This window comes from Squalius cephalus (assembly GCF_949319135.1).
Source record: "Squalius cephalus genome assembly, chromosome: 17".
NCBI lineage: Eukaryota > Metazoa > Chordata > Actinopteri > Cypriniformes > Leuciscidae > Squalius > Squalius cephalus.
Genome location: NC_137138.1, coordinates 6,064,206 through 6,089,872, shown reverse-complemented (window position 1 = coordinate 6,089,872; position 25,667 = coordinate 6,064,206). Strand labels below are relative to the sequence as shown.

General features: G+C 36.4%; 1 protein-coding gene across 6 annotated transcripts in view; it reads right to left on the bottom strand.

Annotated features, from left to right (window-relative positions):
- loxhd1a (lipoxygenase homology PLAT domains 1a) overlaps nucleotides 1–22,522 on the bottom strand; it is a 40,200-nt gene extending 17,678 nt beyond the window's left edge. The window contains exons 1-22 of one of the 6 annotated variants that reach the window (XM_079898397.1): nucleotides 22,462–22,522; nucleotides 19,323–20,215; nucleotides 16,237–16,351; nucleotides 14,382–14,462; nucleotides 14,116–14,300; nucleotides 12,756–12,854; nucleotides 12,528–12,679; nucleotides 12,299–12,422; nucleotides 11,149–11,399; nucleotides 10,929–11,064; nucleotides 9,735–9,895; nucleotides 9,410–9,496; nucleotides 8,131–8,266; nucleotides 7,547–7,701; nucleotides 6,728–6,888; nucleotides 4,923–4,999; nucleotides 4,439–4,635; nucleotides 3,449–3,641; nucleotides 3,082–3,242; nucleotides 2,800–2,976; nucleotides 2,416–2,557; nucleotides 30–181 (exon numbers count right to left, since the gene is read on the bottom strand). In XM_079898397.1, the coding sequence (XP_079754523.1) occupies nucleotides 30–181; nucleotides 2,416–2,557; nucleotides 2,800–2,976; nucleotides 3,082–3,242; nucleotides 3,449–3,641; nucleotides 4,439–4,635; nucleotides 4,923–4,999; nucleotides 6,728–6,888; nucleotides 7,547–7,701; nucleotides 8,131–8,266; nucleotides 9,410–9,496; nucleotides 9,735–9,895; nucleotides 10,929–11,064; nucleotides 11,149–11,399; nucleotides 12,299–12,422; nucleotides 12,528–12,679; nucleotides 12,756–12,854; nucleotides 14,116–14,300; nucleotides 14,382–14,462; nucleotides 16,237–16,351; nucleotides 19,323–20,004 (3,624 nt within the window). In that variant the 5' untranslated portion in view covers nucleotides 20,005–20,215; nucleotides 22,462–22,522. Of the gene's footprint in view, nucleotides 1–29; nucleotides 182–2,415; nucleotides 2,558–2,799; nucleotides 2,977–3,081; nucleotides 3,243–3,448; nucleotides 3,642–4,438; nucleotides 4,636–4,922; nucleotides 5,000–6,727; nucleotides 6,889–7,546; nucleotides 7,702–8,130; nucleotides 8,267–9,409; nucleotides 9,497–9,734; nucleotides 9,896–10,928; nucleotides 11,065–11,148; nucleotides 11,400–12,298; nucleotides 12,423–12,527; nucleotides 12,680–12,755; nucleotides 12,855–14,115; nucleotides 14,301–14,381; nucleotides 14,463–16,236; nucleotides 16,352–16,519; nucleotides 16,645–17,658; nucleotides 17,701–18,082; nucleotides 18,315–19,322; nucleotides 20,216–22,204; nucleotides 22,255–22,461 lie in introns of those variants that run through there. The other 5 variants (XM_079898398.1, XM_079898396.1, XM_079898399.1 and 2 more) reach the window with 5 other exon arrangements.
- Between the last annotated feature and the right edge of the window lie 3,145 nt (nucleotides 22,523–25,667).

Here is a 25,667-nt window from a genome sequence, read left to right as displayed (position 1 = left end):
TGTTTGTGTGTGTGTTGTGTTCCACTCACCTGTCCGCGCTCAAACTTGTTGAGGTGGTTTGACTTGCGTAGTTTTCTCTCGCCCGAGTCGCCCATTTCTCCATAGACGTTGATGTAAACGCCTGCATCGGTTCCGGCCCCCAGCACAGTCCCAGTGAACACATGAACTTCATACGAGTTGTCTAAAACAAATGAACACACAAGAGTTTTTTTTTATTATTATTCAAAAAAGCATAATAGGAGGACTTTAACACTTCAGCCACACATAGAATTGTAATCTAAATGCATTAGATAACAAAAGAGCAAACTAATTAGTTTTATCCTCAAATTATCTGAAATAGCTCAAGCAGACTTTACAAGGAAAACATTTAAATACAAATTTTAAGGAAATAAAAATGCATTTAAAATAATAAATGTATTAATTATATTATATTATAATTATGTATTCAAAATGTATATATATTGACCAATTTTATGAAAATATTCATTTTAAATATGTTTTATTTCATTAAAATTTTTAAATTTAGGGCTGTGAAACGATTAATCGCATCCAAAATAAAAGTTTGTGCTCACATTATATATGTGTGTGTACTGTGCATAATTATTTTGTATATATAAATACACACACATGCATGTATATATTTAAGAAAAAATTGTTATTTATATATAAAATATTTATATTTATATATAATACAAATTATATATATATATATATATATATATATATGTATATATATATATATATATATATATATATATATATGTATGTATATATATATATATATATATATATATATATACTGTATATATATAATTATATATATATATATATATATACAGTATATAGTATATTTAAGCAAATATCTCTTAAATATATACATGCATGTGTGTGTATTTATATATACAAAATAATAGCACAGTACACACACATATATTAACACTTTTATTTTGGATGCAATTAATCGCGATTAATCGTTTCACAGCCCTAGTTAAATTGTTCATATTTTTTTAAATTATGATATATATATTTTTTATTTTTTTATTTTTTTTGTATTCATTAATTTATGAATTTTAAATAAATTTCAAATTGATTTTAAATGTATTATATAAAAATATATATACAGTATATCAATAGCTTTTATCCATATACACTCACCTAAAGGATTATTAGGAACACCATACTAATACTGTGTTTGACCCCCTTTCGCCTTCAGAACTGCCTTAATTCTACGTGGCATTGATTCAACAAGGTGCTGAAAGCATTCTTTAGAAATGTTGGCCCATATTGATAGGATAGCATCTTGCAGTTGATGGAGATTTGTGGGATGCACATCCAGGGCACGAAGCTCCCGTTCCACCACATCCCAAAGATGCTCTATTGGGTTGAGATCTGGTGACTGTGGTGGCCATTTTAGTACAGTGAACTCATTGTCATGTTCAAGAAACCAATTTGAAATGATTCAAGCTTTGTGACATGGTGCATTATCCTGCTGGAAGTAGCCATCAGAGGATGGGTACATGGTGGTCATAAAGGGATGGACATGGTCAGAAACCATGCTCAGGTAGGCCGTGGCATTTAAACGATGCCCAATTGGCACTAAGGGGCCTAAAGTGTGCCAAGAAAACATCCCCCACACCATTACACCACCACCACCAGCCTGCACAGTGGTAACAAGGCATGATGGATCCATGTTCTCATTCTGTTTACGCCAAATTCTGACTCTACCATCTGAATGTCTCAACAGAAATCGAGACTCATCAGACCAGGCAACATTTTTCCAGTCTTCAACTGTGCAATTTTGGTGAGCTCGTGCAAATTGTAGCCTCTTTTTCCTATTTGTAGTGGAGATGAGTGGTACCCGGTGGGGTCTTCTGCTGTTGTAGCCCATCCGCCTCAAGGTTGTGCGTGTTGTGGCTTCACAAATGCTTTGCTGCATACCTCGGTTGTAACGAGTGGTTATTTCAGTCAAAGTTGCTCTTCTATCAGCTTGAATCAGTCGGCCCATTCTCCTCTGACCTCTAGCATCAACAAGGCATTTTCGCCCACAGGACTGCCGCATACTGGATGTTTTTCCCTTATCACACCATTCTTTGTAAACCCTAGAAATGGTTGTGCGTGAAAATCCCAGTAACTGAGCAGATTGTGAAATACTCAGACCGGCCCGTCTGGCACCAACAACCATGCCACCAACAACCATGCCACACTCAAAATTGCTTAAATCACCTTTCTTTCCCATTCTGACATTCAGTTTGGAGTTCAGGAGATTGTCTTGACCAGGACCACACCCCTAAATGCATTGAAGCAACTGCCATGAGATTGGTTGATTAGAAAATTGCATTAATGAGAAATTGAACAGGTATTCCTAATAATCCTTTAGGTGAGTGTATACTTAAAGCATTGAATCTCTCTCTATACCCTCTAGGTCTTCGAAATCCTCAGCACACAGCTCGACGAGTATCTCTCCATCCTCTTCACTACGAGCGAGCCATCGGCCACATGGGAAACTGAAAGTTCGAACGACCTCCTTCAGTACCCCTGGGGATTCCTCTTCTTCCTCCTACTCATGATTGTAGAAAGTAAATATTCAGATTAGTAGTCGTTCAATGTTAGTTTTTCAATAGCTGATTTGTCAAAATTTTACATTTGGTCCCTCACAATATTAAACAATTAGGACTTGACTTAAGTTACTCTAGACTTAATTTAAGTCTAAATTAAGGTCTCATTGAGAAAATACACCTTTTTTGTTTAAAAGCAAAGAGCTAATGGTCACATGTCAAATTGGTTTGTCCCCAAACTGACCTTTTTCTTCTTTTTCTTCTTCTTGTCTTTCTTCTCCTCCTCTTTTTTCTCTGGTTTCACCATTGCCATGATCAGCCGTTTAACATCCACTTTCTCCAGGAACCATCCAGCCCCTATTCCCGTGCCGTCATGGCCGATCCGGATCTTATAGACACGCCCCACATCTAGGCCCTCGATCTTAATCAACCAATGAAAGAGAATTCTATTCAGACACAACCAATCAGATTCCAGAAACGTATCATTTAGCTTTTAAAATATACAGTTAGATTTTTATGTACTCACCCTAAAGATCTCAGTGGTTCCTCTCTCAAAGTTGTTGGATCGGCTCTTGAGCCGTATTAGTTCAGTTTTTCCTTCCTCACCATAAATCTGCAGGAAGACATTTGCATTCGTCCCTCCGGCCCACACGTCTCCTGTCACTACGGTAACTTCATAATTGATCACTGCCGATTAGAAAAACACTGATTAATCATTTTTAATTCACAGTAGCTGATCTGAGCATTAATCTCACTATTAACAGTCAAATTTTGAGTGCATATATTGAAATAGCACAGTGCCTGCAACGCCAATTTCAAGAGTTTGATTCCCATGGAATGCAAGAACTTTGGGAAGCATTTGTCAAACATGTAAGTGCAAATGAAATACATACATTTCTCTATCTCCAGAGTCTCACTTGGGTAGATTTCCACCTCCACCTTCCCATCAGCCTCATCCTTACAGAGCCAGCGGTGACTGGGGAACATGTACTGCAGCCCGTGCACCGGCACCCAGATCTGAACGCTGTCCAGAAACCAACCAGCTCGCAGGCCCTCGTTAGTGTGGCCAATCAGCAACCTGTTTATCTACAGGACCCTCCCACAGAGCGGAGGGGAGTCACGATAAATACACAAATCCGGCAGATTCGTTTTATTACATGAATACAAAGTGTGAATGCTGTGGTGTACAAATGTATGAAATTACATGTTTATGTATTTTATTCATCATATTTCATAATACGAGGAGCCACATCCTCTCACTTAACACAATTTCTTTGTGGATAGTTAGTTGCATAGTTAGTATGTACCTATCCTAATAGAATAGAATAGAATAGAATAGAATTGAATAGAATAGAATATAATAGAATATAATAGAATTGAATAGAATTGAATAGAATAGAATGAATTTGAAAAATAGAACACAATAGAGCAAATGTAAACAACAGAAATAGAATAAATATGAACATTAAATAGAATAGAATAGAATAGAATAGAATAGAATAGAATAGAATAGAATAGAATAGAATAGAATGAGTTTAAGAGAATTTGAACAACAGAACACAATAGAACAAATGTAAACGGAAATAGAACAAATATGAACATTAGATAGAATAGAATAGAATAGAATAGAATAGAATAGAATAGAATGAATTTGAAAAATAGAACACAATAGAGCAAATGTAAACAACAGAACAAAATAGAACAGATTTGAACATTAGAAAGAATAGAACAGAATTTGAACAACAGAACATAATAGAACAAATGTAAACAATGGAAATAGAATAAATATGAACATTAGATAGAATAGAATAGAATAGAATAGAATAGAATAGAATTTTAACTTCAAATTGAGTGAATGGGACTAACCTGATCAGGTAGCATACCTTGCCAATGTCAAAGGTCTCAATTGTGAAGATGTCCGTCTGTCCCGTCTCAAAATAGTTCCCCAAGTCGTTATCGGAGACGACCAGCAGCATCTTGTTGGTGTCGCCTTTCTCTCCGTACATCTTTACGAACACCTTTGAATCTGAGCTGGCACCATTAATACTGCCTGTCTTTATCGCAATGTGATAGCCAACAGCTGGAATAAACACACACTCTATTTCAGTTTTTCTACAAACTTCTATGTTGAATCGTATTGTCTCTACTTTTAGTGATGTTTGCTAAGTTATGCATCACTCCTCATGTTGCTCAAGCTAGTGATTTGAATAAGATGTGTTTGTGCTACAGAGATGAATGATGCATTAAATCGTACAGCTTGTTGAAGAGGGATGTGTATGCTACCTATTTGCACTTTATTTGTTTCATTATTGCACACTTTGACATTTTTGTATGTGATTATGTTTGTATGTACATATGTGCACTCACTGAACAAACGTTGACCATGATCAGTAGGGACTAACTCTCTCACAATCTGTCCGTCGTCTTCGTTACGATCCAACCACCTGAGATGAGACAGAGAGAGAGAGAGATACAGTAGGTGAGTGTGTAAGTGTGTGCATTTGTGCATGTGTGTGTTATAGGCGTGTGTGTAACCGAACTCTCTGGTTGGTGTAGGTAGGGTTTCCTCTGCACTCTTTTAGTGTCCATTAGTAACCAGAGTCTGTTTTCTCAACTACATAATTGACTTAAACACCACTCTCCCATGTTCTTTCCCCGGCCAGACACACGCACATATGGGTACGTACTTACACTGCTATGTAAGCTTGGAAGATGCTTTCCCACATCTAATAAACATATTAATCAGACGGTCTTCGTTTCGGAGTCACATCCTGGGCCTTCCCGGTTAGAAGTGACCGGAGACCTAAAAATGAAACTTCCTCCATCCCAGTAAAACCAATGCAATTTATTTTTGTTCTATAATATTTATTCTTTTTAATTTTGTATTTTGAGAGAATTTGATTGAATTTATTCATATTTATGCAATATTTATGGTCTATTTTTGCCATTGAAATTAATAAAAAAAATAATATTTAAATATGTATTTTTTTATTTTTTTTAATGCAGTATTTTAGTTTAATATAGAGTCTAGGCCTTCAAAAAAATTATTATTATTATAACCTTTATTTTACCAGGAAGGAAGCACATTGAGATTAAGAATCTCTTTTACAAGAGCGTCCTGGCCAAGACTGACAGACACAGCACGTTTGAGTTTAACAAACATCCAACAATACATACACATATACACACACAAGCAAATCCAATCAAATTTCAATATCACTACATAGCTAGCTAAAACATCTACAGCCCGATGTTTCCTGTAGATGCCTTAAAAAAAATGTTTTAAGCAGATTAGCACCATCTGGTGAGAGTATGGAGAGAAAGCGTAGAACCATGGTGTAACCACTAGATGGCATCTACAGTTCTCTATGGAGAGGCATGTGAATTCCCCAGCTGTTTATGGACACATTTACTTTATTTTTTTTACAGAATTTGTAACAAAACATGCAATTCATTCAATTATAACACTTTATGTAAAATAATATTTTTTTTTTTTTTTTTTTTTTTTTTTTTTGTCAATTTCCCATTCATTTCCTATGGGGGTCATTTTTGACTGAAGACCACAAGTGTGACTATTTTTTTTACGATGACTTAGCATGCTCGGATCATGACCTAATTTTTTTTGTGTGTTCACATACCTAATGCCATAAAAGTCACCAAGTTTTGTAACATTCCGATGAAGCTGTGATTTTTAAAAATTCAAAACAGATTTTTTGTAATCAAAATTTATTGGTGTGTATGTGTATAAAAGTGTGTTTGTATGTGTGTGTGTGTGTGTGTGGGTGTGTCTTTTTTGCACTCTTGATGTTGTAGAGTGTCACCCCTTTACAGCTGTGTACTTTTTTTTAGGATTGTGGCCGATTTGTAGATTGTACACACAAAAATTCAAAGAATTTTTATTTTTTTTGTCAATTTCCCATTCATTTCCTATGGGTCGGTCATTTTTGACCGAAGACCAAAATCGTTACTATTTTTTTTACGACCACTTAGCATGCTCGGATCATGACCTCAATTTTTTTATGTGTTCATATACCTAATGCCATAAAAGTCACCAAGTTTCATAACATTCCGATGAAGCTGTGATTTTTAGAAATTCAAAACAGAAAATTATTCGGTCAGAAATGACGAGGACCGTCTGAGGGTTAAACATGGTGTTTGTCAGATTGTCTTGCCTGAAACATGGGAACTCGATGGATGAAGCCTCAGGCTGTCCCTCCTCTCTGATCATCACCTTATCCAGAAACCAACCACAGCCTCCGCCTCGTCCATCATGACCAATCCTAACCCTCCGGATCTGTCCCAGTGTGACCGCCTCTACCAGAAACTCATCAGCCTGAGAAAAGAGATAAAGACTTACTATTCCTGCAGTAGATAGTATACATTCTGTGCACATTGTGCTATATTTAGTTCTGTATCCCACAATGCAATGTGTTTATCTTTAGATTTCATTTTCAAAATGAACTGGAAATATGCTATTATTAATAACGTTATTTATTTATATGAAGAGTTCAGATGCAAAAGCCTCTAAGTGCCATCTGAAATTTTCTTCTAAAATGATTATTTTTATCAAGCTCGTATATTTAAGTTCAGTAATTTCACTTAAATGACAATTAATAGGTACATTTAATTGCCATTTAAGTGAAATTACTGAATTTAAATATACAAGCTTGATACAAATGATCATTCTAGAAGAAAATTTCAGATGGCACTTAGAGGCTTTTGCATCTGAACTCTTTATATATAAATATTTAATGTTAAATTAAAGACTGCATTTATCTGATCAAAAATGTTTGGTATATTATTAGAATTTATATATATATATGAATATATGAATATATTTGAATATGTAATTTATTCCTGAGATGTAAAAGCTGAATTTTCAGCATCATTACTCTAGTCTTCAGTGTCACGTGATTCTTTTGAAGTCATTCTAATATGCTGATTTGTTCCATTCGATGTTTCATGCCAGCATGTTAAATGTCATTACTCACGTTTCCTTTCTCAAACTTGTTGACGTTGTTTTTGCTCATGAACATCAGACGCTCTCCGGTGTCTCCTAATTCACCGATGATGTTCAAATAAACACTGGCGTCTGTTCCACTTCCACTGATGGTTCCCGTGCAAATCGTCACGCGGTATTTAAGAACTATTAATTAGCACAAAAAAAAAGTTAAATTAAAACACATATGTATGTAAACATCAATTCGGGAAAAAATCGTAGCTTTTTGGGATTGGGATTTTATCTTCCATTAGGCTATACCAAAACACGTAAAGGTTATTCATTGGTTCTTTGAAGTCACTTGCGTTAGAAAAAGAACCTTATTCTTATAAAGAACCATTATTCACTGTATGGGGCTCTCGAGTTGTTATATCATTGGTTCTTCAGATCTGTGTTTTGAGTTCTGGGTTCTTTAAAGAACCAGTACAACCATGTAAATGGTTTTCTTAAGAACTAAAGAATTTCTTTGTAGTTTGAAGTTTTGTTGATACTTAAAATGGTTTAGGCTCTAACTTGAACCTTTATCTTTAAGACCGAACGGACGTGTTTTGTATTTTGTGCATTGTGTTCTCTCACTTGGTAAAGGTTCTGGCACAAGTTTTCCAGTAGCTGGCAGTTCTCTAATGATCTCATTGTCGTCTTCATTGATGTCCAACCAACGGTTACAAGGAAATGAGTATTTCTCTCTAGTAAGGGTCTTCATCAACGTCACCTTTATGCAGACAAACACAGTAAACCAGAAGAAAACGTTAGTGCTTAGAGCTCTGGCAACATCCTGGACAAACAAAATTCAGAAAGAATGTAAAGTTTATATTATAATATAAAAAGTCCCCCTAAAAATCATCTTTGATAATTAAAATGACATATTTAAACATTTGTATAGGTTCTTCATGCTTTAAAATAGCTTGAATTGAACTCTACACGCTAGCTTCATTTAGTATACGCGGATTCATGAATATGCAAATTAGCCCCGCCTCCACTCACTCACACCAGCTCGGATTATCTGATCCACTTGGTCAACTGTAGCAAACGCTGTACAATGGCAAGTGGAAATATTACTTTAATTCATCCATAATATGTTTTGGAACTGATTCAGAAGAGGAGGAGTGAATAACACAGGGTCGTCTACAAGTCGACGTATCAGAATGGTAATGCGTTTTTTATGTAACGCTCTCTACAACGTCGACACATAACGGTAATTAATGTGATTAGCTTTTGGATTGACTACTGTTATCAAACAGCTAATAATGTTATACAAACCATGTTCCCGTTCACACAGCTGCCTTCTAACAATCAGCATCCTTAGTTCGCTTTGAACAACTCAGAACGCCAGTGGAGAAAGGCATATAGTTCATCATAACATCGTAATATACATCATATACATAATTCACCCGCTATATTGCCGCTACAAAGCCATGCCCCGCACGTTGATGGGATTGGTTACATGTTTGTGACGGTAGGAAAGAGGGACAGTTTTTGAAGCAATGCAGTTTTAAGGAGAAAATACTCAACCATCATGTTAACTGATGAATTTGCAGATGGTTTGTCTTAGACAAGTAGACATAAAAAACTTGATTTTCACCACAGAGACTGTTAAAAAATATATATACATATAGCATAGCACAAATCATTAGGACCAGATCAAATGTTTGAGTTCATATTGAGTTTTTTTGGTTGCAGACTCACTTGTGAAACACTAATACATTTATTTTAGCAGTACAGTGCACAAGTCACTTTAAATGGCACCAGTAGCTGAGAAAACGGGATGCTTGCTTGCCTAAATCATGATTACAGTGTGAAATGGACAAATTGGTTCTGTGTAATAGTGCACGAGCCTCTAGTGCAGGTCTCTCACCCTGCCAAGGTGCCAGCCAGAGAACGGATTCCTCTTTTCGTGCCAGATTCTCAGCTTGCGTATCTTCCCGATATCGGGCATCTCAATCTAGGGCACCAGCAAAGATGCAAATGTTTTACACAATTCAACATTATCAAAACTACAGTGGCCCTGAAAAATATCTGGACACTTATAAATATCACTGCATTAGAAATAGTAAACTTCGCTAAATTCTTATCTACTATAATGAGATTCATAAATTGAATCATGAAGTGTACAAATATGTTTTGGGACCGCTGTTTATTCATAGAATGAGACACAAAGATAAAGAGACAAGCAGACATACAATATACTTGTCACACTGTCCCTGTTCAAAACTGTCAGATTTGCTCTCGAGTTTCATCTCATCGCTCTTGCCGCTTTCTCCGTACACCTGCAGAAAAACCTGTGCATCGGTGCCGGCACCTTTAATCTCTGACGTAAAGATCCACAGAGACCAGGGGAATTCTGTGAATCACAAACACAGAAAAGATTAATTTGTGTTTTGATGGTTTAAGAGTCCATTCAGCAATATTTTTGTTTTGTTTGATGATTATAATTTTAACATTGATTTAATATGTTTTTATGAATATTATTTTATTTTATAATGGATGTTATTATTTTTATGATGACTGTTTTTTATTATTGATGTTATTATTTTCTTTGAATATAATTTTATTTTATTATTAATGTAATTTTTTTATTAATATAATTTTATCATTGGTGCTATTTTTTATTAAGTTTATTATTTTTCGGAATACAATTTTATCTTATTATTGGTTGTATTATTTTGTATTAATGGAATTTTATTTTATCATTGTTTTGATAAAGATTATAATTTTTTTATTTAATTATATTTTATACATATAATTAAATTTTATTATGGATGTTATTATTTTTATGATTACTGTTTTTCTATTATTGGTGTTATATTTTTATGAATATAATTTTATTTTATTATTAATGCTATTTTTATAAAAAGAATTGTATTATTGGTGCTATTTAAAAAATATATATTATTTTTATGAATACAATTTTATTTTATTGTTATTGTTTTTTTGTTTTTTTATGAATGTAACTATTTTATCATTGTTTTGGAAAAAATTATAATTATAACGTTATTATTTTCTATGAATATAATTTTCTTTTTTAATTAATGTTATGATTTTTATGAATACAATTTTATTTCATTATTGATTTTATTCTTTTTTTACTTTTTGCATTATCATTTTGAAATAATAGGTCATTGACTTCATAATTGCACTGAAAGAATGACAATAACTTAGTTTAAATACAACAGCACTATTCCAGCACATGTAGTGCCCGGTTACACTGGATTACAGATGGTTAGTGAATAAGATGCATGTCTTTACACTAAAATACATCATGTTTAGTAAATCTGTAAAACTCTTTGGATAAAAGTGTGTGCTAAATGACTAAACGTTAATGCAAATTTGCCCCTGACTGTTTCAACAGAGCAATATTTTGATAATTTGCTCACTCTTTTGCTTTTTATGTCTTAGTGAGACCATCTCGTACAGTTCTCGCTCCACCAGTCCATCACCCTCATCTTCATCCAACCACCGTCCGCAGGGAAAGACCTGCTCTAAGCCTGTGAACGGGCAGTATACGGTCACCTGGGAGAGAAAGAGAGAGATTGCACATTGTATGTATGAATAAGTAATGAAAGCTTCAAAACACCTTCTAGCCCCAACACGCACCTTTTCGCAATACCATCCGCAGCCCATCCCAGCGTTGTCCTGTCCGATGGTGACTCTACTGAGCGGGCTGAGCAGTTCCAGCAGCTCCACGTTAAAGATGTCGATCTGGGCGCGCTCAAACGTGCCGCCCTCCAGGAACAACTTGCCACTGTTCTTAATTCCCTTATGACCGTGCATTACGAGGTGGATCTTAGAGTCAGTGCCCGCTCCACGGATATCACCCGTCATCACCTGTACGTTATACACGATCGCTACACGCACATACACAACAAACACATTCAAAATCTCGGAGAAATCGTTTCTAAGGCCTTTAAATTATCAGCATGATCAAAACTGTCCTGAAAATCTGCACATGCCTTCTGTCGTCTGATTTCATACCGTTTTAGCAACTAAAAGACCTTTTAGTATATAATTGTAAAAACCTTTCAGCTCAAGGTTCACGTGTGTTTTTGCTATGAAATCTTTACTGACTTTTATAAAGTAAGCGTAAAAATAACTTTTATATTTTTAGCAATATTTTAAGATGAACATTTACTGGACTGAAGCAATTTTTGTTTACTTGATTATTTATACATCTTTTTTTTTTCTTTTTTTTTTTTAGAAAAATCATGTTAAAATGTGAGTATCGAACATGATCCATCAAGCTTTTGAGGAACATTTATTTGCACATCTCTCAAATACTTGCATTATATGTTTGATCATAAAACTAAGCATTTAATAATCATCTTATTGGGAGATATAGAGTTACAACTGATATTTAAATGCATTTTATGTCAGTAGTCTGCTATACTGCTATAAAGATCTCATTGATTTACATTACAAGCTATCAGAATTTCTGACTTTTTGGCCATATAAATATCAGCATCTGCACCAAATTGCATCTTTTTGCTCAGTTTGGGCCTCTGAATAACATATGTGCAATAAAAGCCTAATGTATGAAATATGATACATAAAACACATATGCAAACTTTTTTAGATTTTCTTTTATATTTTGACAAACATTTTTTTATTTTTTTTTAAAATTTGATTATACTACATGTCAGGGTTTAAGTAGAACTTAATGTTTGATTTTCCAGCTAATTAACTAAGATTATTTAATCATCAATATAGCATTTTAATCAAATAACACACAAACACACACAGCTCTTACCCATTGGTTGTGTGGCCCCGACGAGCACATCTCTTTGTATTTTGCCGTCCCCTTCTGAGATGTCAAACCATGCATCAACAGGAAACTCATAAACCTCTTTATTCCCCATGTCATCAATTACAACCTAAAACACATCACCATAACACATAAACACACCATACTGATCACAGAGGAGAGAGACACAAGACGTTCTTTATGAGGATAATATTTCAAAAGTGCGTTTGTGTACTTTATCACACGCCCAACCAGCAGAAGACCCCCTGTTGTTGTGTCCGATGGTGATTTTTCTAAGTCTGCCGAGATTTGGTGCTTCGATGGTGAATTTGTCTTCATTAGCGCGCTCAAAAGTGTCCTTTCCATCGCTGACCAGCTTCCGTTCTCCTGCAAACATCACACCAAGACTGTGCAACATAAAACACTAACACACACAGAAACATCGACTGGTTTTAGTTCTGACCTGTATCCCCAAACTCTCCAAAAATATTTAGATAGACGTCAGCATCAGTCCCACTGCCTTTAGCATCCATTGTGAAGACACTGGCTATGTACTTGTTCTCTGCAATACATGGACACACACACATTAACACATATACAAGGTAAAACCTGCATTTTATGGACATGTACCATGTTTCCTGGCCATTAACTATGATTACACCATGGGAGCACCAGAAACCACCAGTGAGGTCTTTCTTAGAAACAGCTGTGACATCTAGTCTTTCTCTCTCTCTGTGAGATGTAATGTTATATTGTCAGCGGTATATGGGAATGTTGGACTGGTGATATTGTGATCCCCACCTGAAACTCTACTCTACTACTAAATTTCTCCTAATCCTCTGTATGCAACCTGAGTCTGGTTTGGGCTGGTGATGTTTGTGCATCTATGGTCACGATCACATGATCTATGTGATGTTATCTATGGTTTATATGGAAAAACATATAAATACTGCATGAAGTATATCTATAGGTTATGAAGTATTTATTACTAGTGTTTTTATTAGAATTTTATCTGATGTACTTTACGTATTCTACAGGTGTCAATGAAAAAATTATAGTGTGTCATATTTATGTAGCGTTATGTGTGTATGTGTTCTGTTGGTTGTGTATTGACTACTAGGATTACCGCGTTCCATGGAAGATAGAAAGTGACATGGGTTTGGGACAACATAAGGATGTGTACATAACAATAGAATTCTTTTTTTTTTGATGATATCTTAAATACTTAAATGCTTATTTAAAAATTGTAAGAAATGTAAAAAAAAAAAAATTAAAAAAATTGTTCTAGACACATGTATGGCAATTTTTTTCAGGTGATCCAGTAAAATAAAATAAAATAAAATAAAATAAAATAAAATAAAATAAAATAAAATAAAATAAAATAAAATAAAATAAAATAAAATAAAATAAAATAAAATAAAATAAAATAAAATAAAATAAAATAAAATAAAATAAAATAAAATAAAATAAAATAAAATAAAATAAAATAAAATAAAATAAAATAAAATAAAATAAAAATGTTCTAATAGTGTGAAAAGAAAAAATTGTAAAAAAAATTGTAAAAAAAAGACACATGTATGGCAAATTTTTCAGGTGATCCAGTAAAATAAATAAAATAAAATAAAATAAAATAAAATAAAATAAAATAAAATAAAATAAAATAAAATAAATAATGTTCTAACAGTTTAACCTAAAAGCATGTTTTATATTGTAAGAATTTTGTCTAATTTAAAGTTTGACAATTTATTGCCACATTTTTAGGTGGTTCAGTAATGGTGGTCCATTGTGCAAGTATGTATTGTAAATAAAAGGTCACAACATACGTTTTGGAATGTCCATTGGGTTTAGGCTGCCCAACAGATATCGGACCGTAAGTTTGTCGGCCTCTTCTCTGCTCAGCCAATTGTTGCAGGCGTAAAAGAAGCGGAGGTGTGGCCTATTCATGTCAGTCACAATGACTCGGTCCAGGAACCAACTGGCACTCATGCCTGTGTTATCATGCTCGATTCTGCATCACAGGAAGTACATCACAAACTGTAACTTTTAAGACTTCCCTTTAAAGTAGTTACTCTTGGATGTATGCATGTACCTAATTTTCTTTATTGGCCCAACATTGTGAGTTTTGATCCTAAAGACGTCAGTCTTGTTCTTTTCGAAGGCTGTTCTGCTCCTGAAATAGAGAAATAACCCAGTGAATAGACTCAAAACTAAACGATTTACTGTGACAGTCAATCAAGCTTCTAACTTTGTAATGCATCGATGTCTGAGACTGACTATGAATGAGAGTGTGTTTATGAGAGAACCATCTGTCACTGTCATTGACCCACATATCATTCTACGGTCTCTTGCGTTGGCTTTTGCAAAAGCATCTCTCTAATCAAAATGCAAAATGCATGAATTAAAAATCATCCAGTATGAATTACACATCCACTCACACTGCCAAATTACTCACACACATCCACACGGACTTACCGATGCGGTGAAACCAACACACATGTCACCTGAGATCAGCACGCTGAAACCGCACCAGCAAACTTTGGAAATGATGACATTTAGACAGATTCAGAGATTCTGTTAAATATCATCTCGATTCCAAAATGTTGCATGTTGACTGTCGGACAATTACAGTCCAAAAACATTTCTGTTCTATTCTGGTGAAACTCTCTGAGAAGGTGTTAATGGAATTATACATAATAAATTAGTTTTGCTGACTGGATGAATCCCACGAAAACGTGTCACAATAACTATAGGCTCCCTTTCCTTAAAGTAAAATAACTTTTCTTTAGATATCAGGGTGAAATTTAACCCGTTTATGTTCTTGACAAGTTTCGTGAGATGCACCAGCTACCCAAATATACAACGTTTCTCAAATAGGTTGTAAAATCAAAAATTTGGAGACATATAAGCTAAACTTCCAAATGATTTATGAATAGACAGTTATGAATTGTTCTTCATCTTCTTCTAAACTTTTCTGAAGCTGCATCTGTCCTTTTTTCTCCTTTCTAATTTTTACGAGTCATTATGCAACATTAACCGTTTGGACATTCATCTGAGCAAGTAAAAACTCTCCCATTAGCAATTCATTTCTAAATCACTCGCCGATTATTGATCGGCACTGATCAGGATGACTGATTACTGTAGGGAGAGTTTTGAGGGTCTGTCGTCGTACTCATAAAAAATCAACACGCACACATGGGACATTATATGTGTGTGTGGAGATTTTTATGAGTAGCCTACCTTTTGTGTTGAATATGCGTAAACTTCTCAAGTTTTCCTGAAAGACCACAAAAGGAAGTGATGCCATATGACTGTACCCTCTCATTGATTCAACGAGAAAGTCACATGAATCTCTTCACCTTCAGATGAATGTCCATGGTGATGCTGTATAGAGGAGAGCAAATCCTGTGCTTTGCACCATGTGACCGAGGGTAATGGATGAGCCGAGCATGATTAAAATTCATGTCATGAATAATTCATTTCATGAATAATCATATAGCCCTGCTAAGGAAACAATATCTGTTTCCCAAAGATGTGTAGGAGTGGATGAGATGGTCAAAGCATGCAGGATGTTCTCTTGTACAGCATTGTGCGCAAAAAAGCAATGCACGGCCACACACGAGCAGATGAGGTGGCCACGTTAATGTTATACCTCTTTTCTGTGCTGTAGATTGAAGGAGAATACAAAATGAAATAATTAATATGACAGATATGCACTGTCACTGTCAAAATCCACAGAAATTCCTACTTATTTTGCACCACGGACGTCCTCAAAAATACCAGAAAATTCAGCTGACACTTGAAAGATTTGAGAACACAAAACAATCACAAGTAGTTAGTAAACACATCTTGATATGCATCGATCCCTTTAAGAAAAATGACTTGACTTTGGAAACTCTCAAGATTAAGATCATCATGTACAGATGCAGAGTCGAAGCATAACTTACTTGCTGGCCAGGTGAACTTTGGGAGACACTCCAAACTCTCCATACAAGGTGACGAACACATTAGCATCAGTCCCAGCACCCTTAACATCACCCGTGATGGTCACCACCTCGTACACTGAGGAGAAAGCAGAAATATTGGTTATATCTCAGTTACACCCGACCTCCACCAACAGAAAGCATCTTGTTTTCATTAGCATAACATTAGAAGGGTTGTAGTCTCAAATGCAGAGTGCTCAGGTATATCCCGTGTAACCCAACAACTTGCTATTCTAAGCTCACCCACTTTTGTATAAGCTGAATCGCTGTAAGCAATATCTCTGTAACTTAGCCATGTTAATGGAGTGAGAGTACGACATGGCCCTGATGCTCACGGTGTGACCTCTACCTTTCTCTGAACCACTGCAAGACCTGTGACAACCAAATGCATGTTTTATCCAGAGGAGCAGCGTGTAGGAGAAACGTTCAAACATGTGGATAATTAATCAAAATGTTCACAAACGCAATGCATACTGGGATTAATTGGACAGAGATTAACCAATCATCATGGGTTTTCAATTAATAATTTCATACCAAAACCCATTACAAACCTATTTATCTTGGCATGTGGCGATATCCTTGTGCCTTAATTTCAGGAATTATTATGGCTGTATAAAGTTCTTAAGTTGCTATAATTCTTTAAACATTTAAAAAAGTTCTTGATGATTCTTAGAGGTTCTTCAAACAAATATTTTTATTACTTTTATGTCTTCCCGGCTCCACTCAAAACACATCCATTTTGACTAGTTTGTTTACGAACAGATGACTCTTGTGAACTGTGGCCGGTTGCATAAACTTAGTCTTACAAGTTAGTCATGTAATTTATTTATTTAGTTAGTTGTAACATTTTTATTTTTACAGTTAGGCTACATAAAAAACTAGACTGGCCCAGTTTGAATCCGACAAGTAACTACCACTTAACAAACTGATGGTCAGACTAGCTCTTAAGCCACACAGTCAACATAGAGGATAAGTTTATGAAACTGGCCACTGGTTCTTTAAATTAATCAGTGAAGATTCACAAACTGAAAAGTTATCGGTTTGGATCTTTGCGAACGAACTGAACGAACTACCCGCATCATTCATAGCGGAAACTGAATCACTGACAAACAAGTGTTTACTTTCATTTATGTCCTACTCGAAATAAACCGACGATTATTTTTATACTTACTGTCCATAAAATCTATAGAATTCACGATATGTTGGTTCATATAATGTAATAATGACTTTTTAATCATTACGATTTTCAGTGGGTCGACTTATTTTACCCTGCAGGTTTGTCCCGTGCAACCTCCCCTTTTTGCCTCCCCTCAACTATCTTACTGATAAAATAAATCTCGATGATAACTATCTTAATGATAAATAATGACATTACTCTTAGTTTACCAGTATAATATCCCATACAGATCCTAACGGAAAGCGCTCGAGTACAGCACTGTTGCTATAGACCTACCTCAGGTAAACGCTATTATATTTAATTCTCTCACGTTGTTAAAGGGATAGTTCACCCGTATGAGTTTCTCTTCTGTTGAACACAAAAGAAGATATTTTGAAGAATATGGGTAACCAAACAGTTGATGGACTCCGTTGACTTCCATAGTATGCAAGGTAAAAATACTATGTTAGTCAATGGGGCCCAACAACTGTTTGGTTACAGACATTCTTCAAAATATCTTCTTTTGTATTCAGCAGAAGAAAGAAACTCATACAGGTTTTCATTTTGGGTGAACTGTCCCTTTAAGTTGCGATATATAAGGTAAGGTTCCCCTGGGTCGGTGCTAAGTGATAACCTCAATTCAACGTGCTACACCTGACTGAACCTGACAGCTTGACGTCCACCGTGCTGAATGCGGTTTTGATGGATCCATGAATAGGCCGATTAGAGTGTAATGTTTCAGGCCATAGAGAGGTGCCCGTCTGATTCAAATCCACCGCTGGCACAGCGCCCGCCGCCGTTCTGTCATGATACCCTGCTGCCAGCCAGGACACTGTAATAATCAGCCAATCCAGACACACTTCTGCTGTGCCAAACAGAGACCTCTAGAGCTGTCTGCCAATATGAAATCCGGAGGGTTCTCTGACTGGACGTTAGTGAAATGATCAGAATTTGACTGCAAATCAGATACTGACACTCTTAAAAATGTATTAATGTAAATAACTATTGCAGGCCTAAAAACAAGAGCATTTAAATCTCCATATTGCCACTCCAGAAAAATCGTTCATAAGAGGTGGATTATTGGCTCTTTAAAAAAAACTTTATTTCTGTCTCCATTCCTCCCTCGTCTATTTCTGTTTTCGTTCAAGTAATCAATTAAGAGATGTTCCAGGGTTAAAAGAAATCCAACCTGTGAGAAACCGAGAGGACGGGGGTGCCTGACTGAGAGTGAAAGCAGAGAAAGAGAGACAGACGCAGAGAGAGAGAAAGACAGCTCATCCCCAGAAAAGACAGACAGTTTGACAGTAGGTCGGGTGGCTCTACCAAGTCTCCACATGTAGGCTAATCTGCTCATTTAAAAAGTTCGTTTATCAAGAACAAATGACAATTATGTCATTTATTCATCCTCATGTTGTTCTAAACCTGCTTGCTGAACACAAAAGAGAGATTTTTGCGGGCAGTTCACATTAACCAAGGCAGACAAGCTACAAAAAGGACAACAAGTAGCCAATTATGCACAGTATTCAAAGTTTTCTGAAGTCATTCTAGATTTGTGTGAGAAACAGGCCAAAAGTTGTTAATTGCTAATCTTCTCCATCACTGAAGCTCTGAAATTTCTGTATTTTTCTTTTTGTCCGTTATGATGCTCAAAAGGCTTGGTTACTGCATGGCGTCCTTTCAAACCCATAAAAGCATGTTGGGAAGAAAATGAGGGTGAGTAAACGATGACAGAACTTTTCGAGCAGATTAATAAATGCATAAAGTTTTGACAAACTGCTTTGGGAAAAAAACCTCAGCAGGTCTAAGTTTAAACTCTCCCTTTCTCTTTTGTCTCGACGAAAAAACTTGAAGGATAAAAAGAAGAACAGGAGTGGAATCCTCTTCCAGAGTCTACCTTTCTTTTTGTTGAATTCATCTTCTTGATCATCCGATTCCTCCGTGTGATAGTTCATCAGCTCCTCCTGGTAGAGCTCGGCATAATCCACCTGTTTGACCTTCGACTTCTTCCCCTTCTTTGCTTTCTTGTCCTCGTCGCTGTCAGAACCTTTCTTTTTCTTTTTATCTTTTTTCTTCTTCTTCTTATCCTCCTCTTCCTCCTCCTGCACGGCGTCCTCATCCTCCTCTTCCTCGGCCGACTTCTTCTTTTTCTTGCCGTCTTTGCTCTTTTTCTCCTTGGACCCCATGTCGTCTCGTCCTTCTTTGCTTTCGGATGGTTTGCGCTTCTTCTTCTTCTCTTTCCTTACCTCTTTTCCGTCCCGTTCCTCGCTTGAGGATTTCCCTTTGGTCTGTTTTTCTTTGCCGATGGGCTCATTGTTGTTCTGCTCGTCTGTCCCGTCGTCATTCTCTGTCACCTCAACATCTTCCCTTTTCTTCTTTTTCTTTTTCTCTTTTACGGAGTCACTCTTTTTTCTCTTCTCCTTCTCTGTAAGTGCCTCAGTGCTTGCTGTCTTCTCCTCGGAGCTCTTCTGTCTCGTCTTTGCGTCCCTCTTACTCTTTCCTTTCACTGTTGGCTCCTTCTCCTCTCCTTCGTCATCCCTTTCTTCGGTTTCTGTTGGTTTTTTCTCTTTTGTGGGCATCTTTTATTCATCCAGAGTGTGGCGGGGTGAGGGTGAGTGTTTCCTCGCCGTCTGCGGTGTAAGGTGTCGCCGTCTGACCCGTGCAGGCCGATGGGCCCCTGCGTGCAGCTGGAGCGGGGCCTCAGCTCGGAGCCGGAGGCTCTCTCGCGCAGGTCCTGCGGTGCGGTGAGGAGCTCATGAATAATTACTGGTCTCAGAGTGGTCACATGATCTGTGAGAGAAAGCAAATGAAAACGGAGAGGACAGCGAAAGAGAGGGGGGTTGGGCCTCATAATGTTCATTATTCATGGTCCTGGGATCGCTTTACTAAAGCACGGCGTGCGTTTATATGCGCACACTAACTTATACGGTTTATGTTGATAAAAATACATAAACACAACGTCAAGGGAAATATGTGCTCATTCATGCACATTGTACATTTCAAATGCACATCAACAGAAAAAGGACATAGAGAGAAAAAGAAAGGGAGATTATATAACAAAGACACAGAGAGACATAGAGAGAGAGAAAAAAGATACACCGGTAGAGAGGGAGTATTACAGAACAGATAATTAAAGACGCTTCACTAACACTTGTAAATAATTAACAGTGATTTCATTAACACAGATAAATAAGTTATTGCCACTGGATTAACGTGGTCAAACTATTTAACATGCTTTACCCAACCTAGGCAATAAAGAAGATCGGGCTCCTAATTTAGGCAAATTGACGTCTGGCTGAAAGTGGAAGTCGCTCTAAAACACTTGTGTGTGAACATACAAGAAAATGAGCATAAACAACAGCTCATAAACACTTTTTACATATTCTTGACTGTACAAACCTCGCCTTCACAATGTTGTTAGTGCCATGGCATTCATATGACATTGCTAAAGTGTTCTGGATAGTTGGTTTAAAGTGTTCGGATTAGTTGGCAAGTAGTTTTTTTGCAGGCCAAAATCAAAATAGCTCACCCTCAAACAGGGAGAAACAGGGAGTAACAGTGAGGTTTGTTTCTTCTGGCCCAAACCCCAAAATGTCTTTTAAAAAATTATAAAAAATGTATTTATATGCATAATTTAACATTAATTATATACATGTTGTTGTTTTTTACTTATATGTGTGCAAAATTCAATTATAATTTTAAACGAATACATTTTTTCAACAAATGTTCAATTTTGTTTTTAAAGAAAAAAATATGCAGTAATAGCTGGAAATTTTACAGATGGAATGTAACTCCATGACAACCATAAATTCATAATCAAAAATGATGGAAAATGAAAGGAAAAAAAATGGCATACAAAACAAAACATGTCATCGGGGTGGTGTGGCGCAGTGGATAAGACACATGCCTTTGGTGTGAGAGACCCGGGTTCGAATCCACTGTGAGACACCAATGTGTCCCTGAGCAAGACACTTAACCCCTAGTTGCTCCAGAGGCGTGCGACCTCTGACATATATAGCAATTGTAAGTCGCTTTGGATAAAAGCGTCAGCTAAATGAATAAATGTAAATGTAAATGTCACTTTCAAGGCACTCTACCAAATCAATCACAATTCATTCTTGCAATTTCTACAAAACATCAAATTTACTCATTTAACAATCACATCACAAACAGTGACATTCTCACACACACACACACACACACACACATACACACACACACACGAACAAATAGCAATCATCAAATGTCACAGAAAACATATGTAGCCTACAAAACAAATGTAAGATGTGTATTAGTGACAATTAATGCAGAACTGGCTAAAAAGACTGATACATAACACGTTATTATAGGCTAATGCACATAATGCTTAAACTAATGCTAATTCTTGTGCAAGTAGATTGCTAATCTATATGTGTATGGATTGTTTTGTCTTTGTTGATTCTGAAGAATTTGAACCCATAAAAAAACTTCTAACTCCTGCCATTAGCTTTATTACAAACACCTGATAGCCTACTGCTTTCATCTGATAAACACACACACACACACACACACACACACACACACACCCTCACAACAGCTCATTTACACACTGTATCTCTCGCATACACGGTTTTATATCTCCCTCTCTCAAATTACCTCAACAAGGATGTTGTGTGTGTGTGTGTGTGTGTGTGTGTTTGTTTTAGGATTTGCTATCTTTGCGTGTAGGACATTTCTCTTGTACTGACCATTTACCACAATAAAAACACCAGCCATATTAATTGAAAGAAAATAACTCACAATTTCTTTCCTTTCGTACAACTTATTTCAGTTTGCACATGTAGAAACATCTTGTGGGCACAAACACTTTTACCAGCAACACTGACATGACCAGCAGAGGGCGATATAACAGACGCTGCCATGATGCACAGTGCACACACATACAGAACACACACACACACACACACACACACACCATATGTTAAATTATTCACTCTTCACTAAACATTCTGTTGTAGAGACAACACATGGGTCAGCTGACCAGCTAATATACTTACATCTGACCCTCTTGTCGGTGTTTGTGTGTGTCTAGTCCGCTTTGTAAACCGGATCAAGTGGTTCATTAAAGAGAACCGACTCAAAAGAACGATTCGTTTTCTGATCTAGTTCTCTGAATTCTTTGAGAGTGAATAAGGCATTTTAATTTTTAGGTGAACTCTTCTTGCTGAGAAAGAAAATATTGTGGAGGTGCTCTAATAAATTATGTATTTAGAATAAATCCAATGTCCATGAGTAAATTATACTTAGGCTAAAGGCCTACATTTACACTTTAATTAGCCTACATTTTTTTCCAGTTGCTAACACACTAAAATGACATGCACAGCACAATTATTTAAACTGACACACAGAGAGCAAAACTTCTTCTTAAGTCAAAAGTCTAAACACATTTTCTGCTTTACACACATTTTGCGATTCAAAATGGCACTTTTTAAATGCACTGAACACGGTTCTCTGCATAAGACACAACAATCTGACATAAAGTCACATGTTTGCCATTTCAAAACACTGCCATTCAAAATGACACTACATGAGCTAATTGGCCAATTACATGTGCCAACTGGCCAAACACCTCAATGGTTAATTGTTAACAGTTCAATCAGGATGTAAGCACTATGAAAAGACCACAGGTGAGAACCTTTTTTTTTACAACAACAATGGAAGACATTGCAGAGAGAGGAAGAGGAAGAGGGAGGATGAGAATGAGAGGGGGAGGAAGAGTGAGAGGTAGGGGTAGAGCAGGTAGAGGAGTTCATGGCCAAAGAACACAAACACTTTCAAATGAAATCAGAGCAACCTTAGTAGATCATGTCATCAACCATGGGCTGACAATGCGTGAGACTGGACAGAGAGTGCAGCCAAACTTGAGCCGTTTTACTGTCGCCTCTTTCATGTAGTACACATGTAGTATACCCCATGTCAAAGTGTATCAGTTGGGTGACACCTGTTTACTTAGTGTATGACATCAGCCATTCATGAACTGTACAAGTTTCCTGTACAATGTACTCTACTGTGGGGGGAAATATTTAGGCTGCATTGTCCAAGCCCTATATATATATTTATTTAATTTTTTCTAAAGGACTGAGATACGACACCATGGTGGAGGAAGGGGCCAAATGTTCATTGGGGTACAGGAAGCTGGCATTGTAAACTTGGTTTTGGAAAATAATGAAATCAGATTACGAGAAAGTCAAAGCCACATCATCCAAGACAACACCTTATTCAACAACATTCTACGAGTCAGTCTGTCCACATTGGCTCGCATTCTCAAGCGAAACCAAATCAGAATGAAACAACTTTATAAGGTGCCGTTTGAGAAACTCTCAAAGAAACAAAGAGTTCAGGCGAGCATATGTGGATGTAAGTACTATGTTGACTGCAGTACACTACACACAACATTGTTTTTTGTTTTCAGGGAGTACTGGAAATGGATGCTCATGCAATCCCACATGAGTTCATCTTTATAGATGAGGCTGGGTTCAACCTAGCAAAGACCAGAAGAAGGGGGAGAAACGTCATTGGCCACAGAGCCATTATAGATGTTCCTGGCCAACGTGGTGGGAACATCACAATGTGCGCTGCCATCTCCAGTATGCATGGTGTCCTCCACCGTCATGCCAACCTTGGACCATACAACACAGCCCATATTCTCACATTTCTGGACAGACTTCACAACATTCTCATACCACCAGAGCGTACGAATGATGCAGACCATCAAAGAAACCGGTACGTTGTAGAATGGGACAATGTGAGCTTTCATCGTGCACCCCCAGTCCAAAACTGGTTTGCTGACCACCCAACATTTCTCGTGCAATACCTCCCACCATACTCACCATTTCTGAACCCCATAGAAGAGTTTTTTCGGCATGGCGGTGGAAGGTATACGACCGGCAGCCCTTTGTGCGCATGCCTCTTGTGCAGGCCATGGAAGAGGCATGTGATGAGATTGATGTGGGTGCAATTCAGGGATGGATAAGGCACTCAACACTCTCAGAAAAAAAGGTACAAAAGCTGTCACTGGGACAGTACCCTTCAAAAGGGTTCTAATATGTACCATTTAGGTACTAATATGTACACGTTTGGTACCAATATGTACCTTTGAGGGACTTAAATGCACTCTTTAGGTACAAAGGTGTACCTTTTGAAAAGGTACTGCCACAGTGACAGCTTTTGTACCTTTTTTTCTGAGAGTGAAGGCGCTTCTTCCCTCGATGTCTGGCAAGGGAAGATATTGCCTGTAATGCTGACGAGGCTTGTGGCCAGACCCGGCTGTGCGGCAAGATGCTGCCTAATTATTTTTCTTGCCTCTTTTTTTTACTGTAATATATTTTTTCTGAAATTTTCTTTTTCAGTTTACTGTTTTTTGTAAGAATATTTTTGTTCAGTCCCATGCAAACATATCTGCCTAATATGACTTGTTTACTGTAGTGAAAAATAAAATAAAAAAATGTTGCAACAGCATGTGTGTGTATCTGCAAATATTTCTGTGCATGTGAACAATCTGATACATATTTTAGTATTATGGCAAAGCATACTAAAGACGGGGGTGCTTTTCATTATGCCCAACAGTGTGTAGTTGGTTAGGCAAAAATCTGGTAATATGAAAGAAGTGTGTGCCATTTCATGCAAAAGTTTGATTTTGATAATGCTATGTGTAGTTTCGGTTGCAGTGCTTCATTTTGCAGGATATATGGGTGTGTGGTTTTGTGAATTGTATTTTGGTAAAACCAGACTATTTTGAAAAATTGTGTGTTAGCAATTGGAAAAAACTGTAAACTGCATTTTGATTCGATTTTAGTTTTTTACATTTTAATTGAACTTGTATGAATCCATATATAATCCAGATAAAAACTTCTTAATCCAGATTTTGAAAAAACGTCTTGATTTATTCTCTGTCAGATGTCATTCATCTGTATTATAGCCAGTACTAGTAAAGTTTTTCAGGTAACACTTTACAACAATGTTTCATTTGTTAACATTACTAAACTATATTAGTAGACATGATCTTACAATGAACAATACTTCTAGGCCTACTACAATAGGCCTACTTAGCCAAGATAATGTTATACATTTGCTTAGATAACATTTACTGAAACATTTTAATGTCAAATGTCATATCTGTTAACAGTTAATGCACTGTGAAACAACAAGAACATGAACATTTTTATTAACTAAGCCTAAAGGTTTATAAAGGCTGTAAAAAATA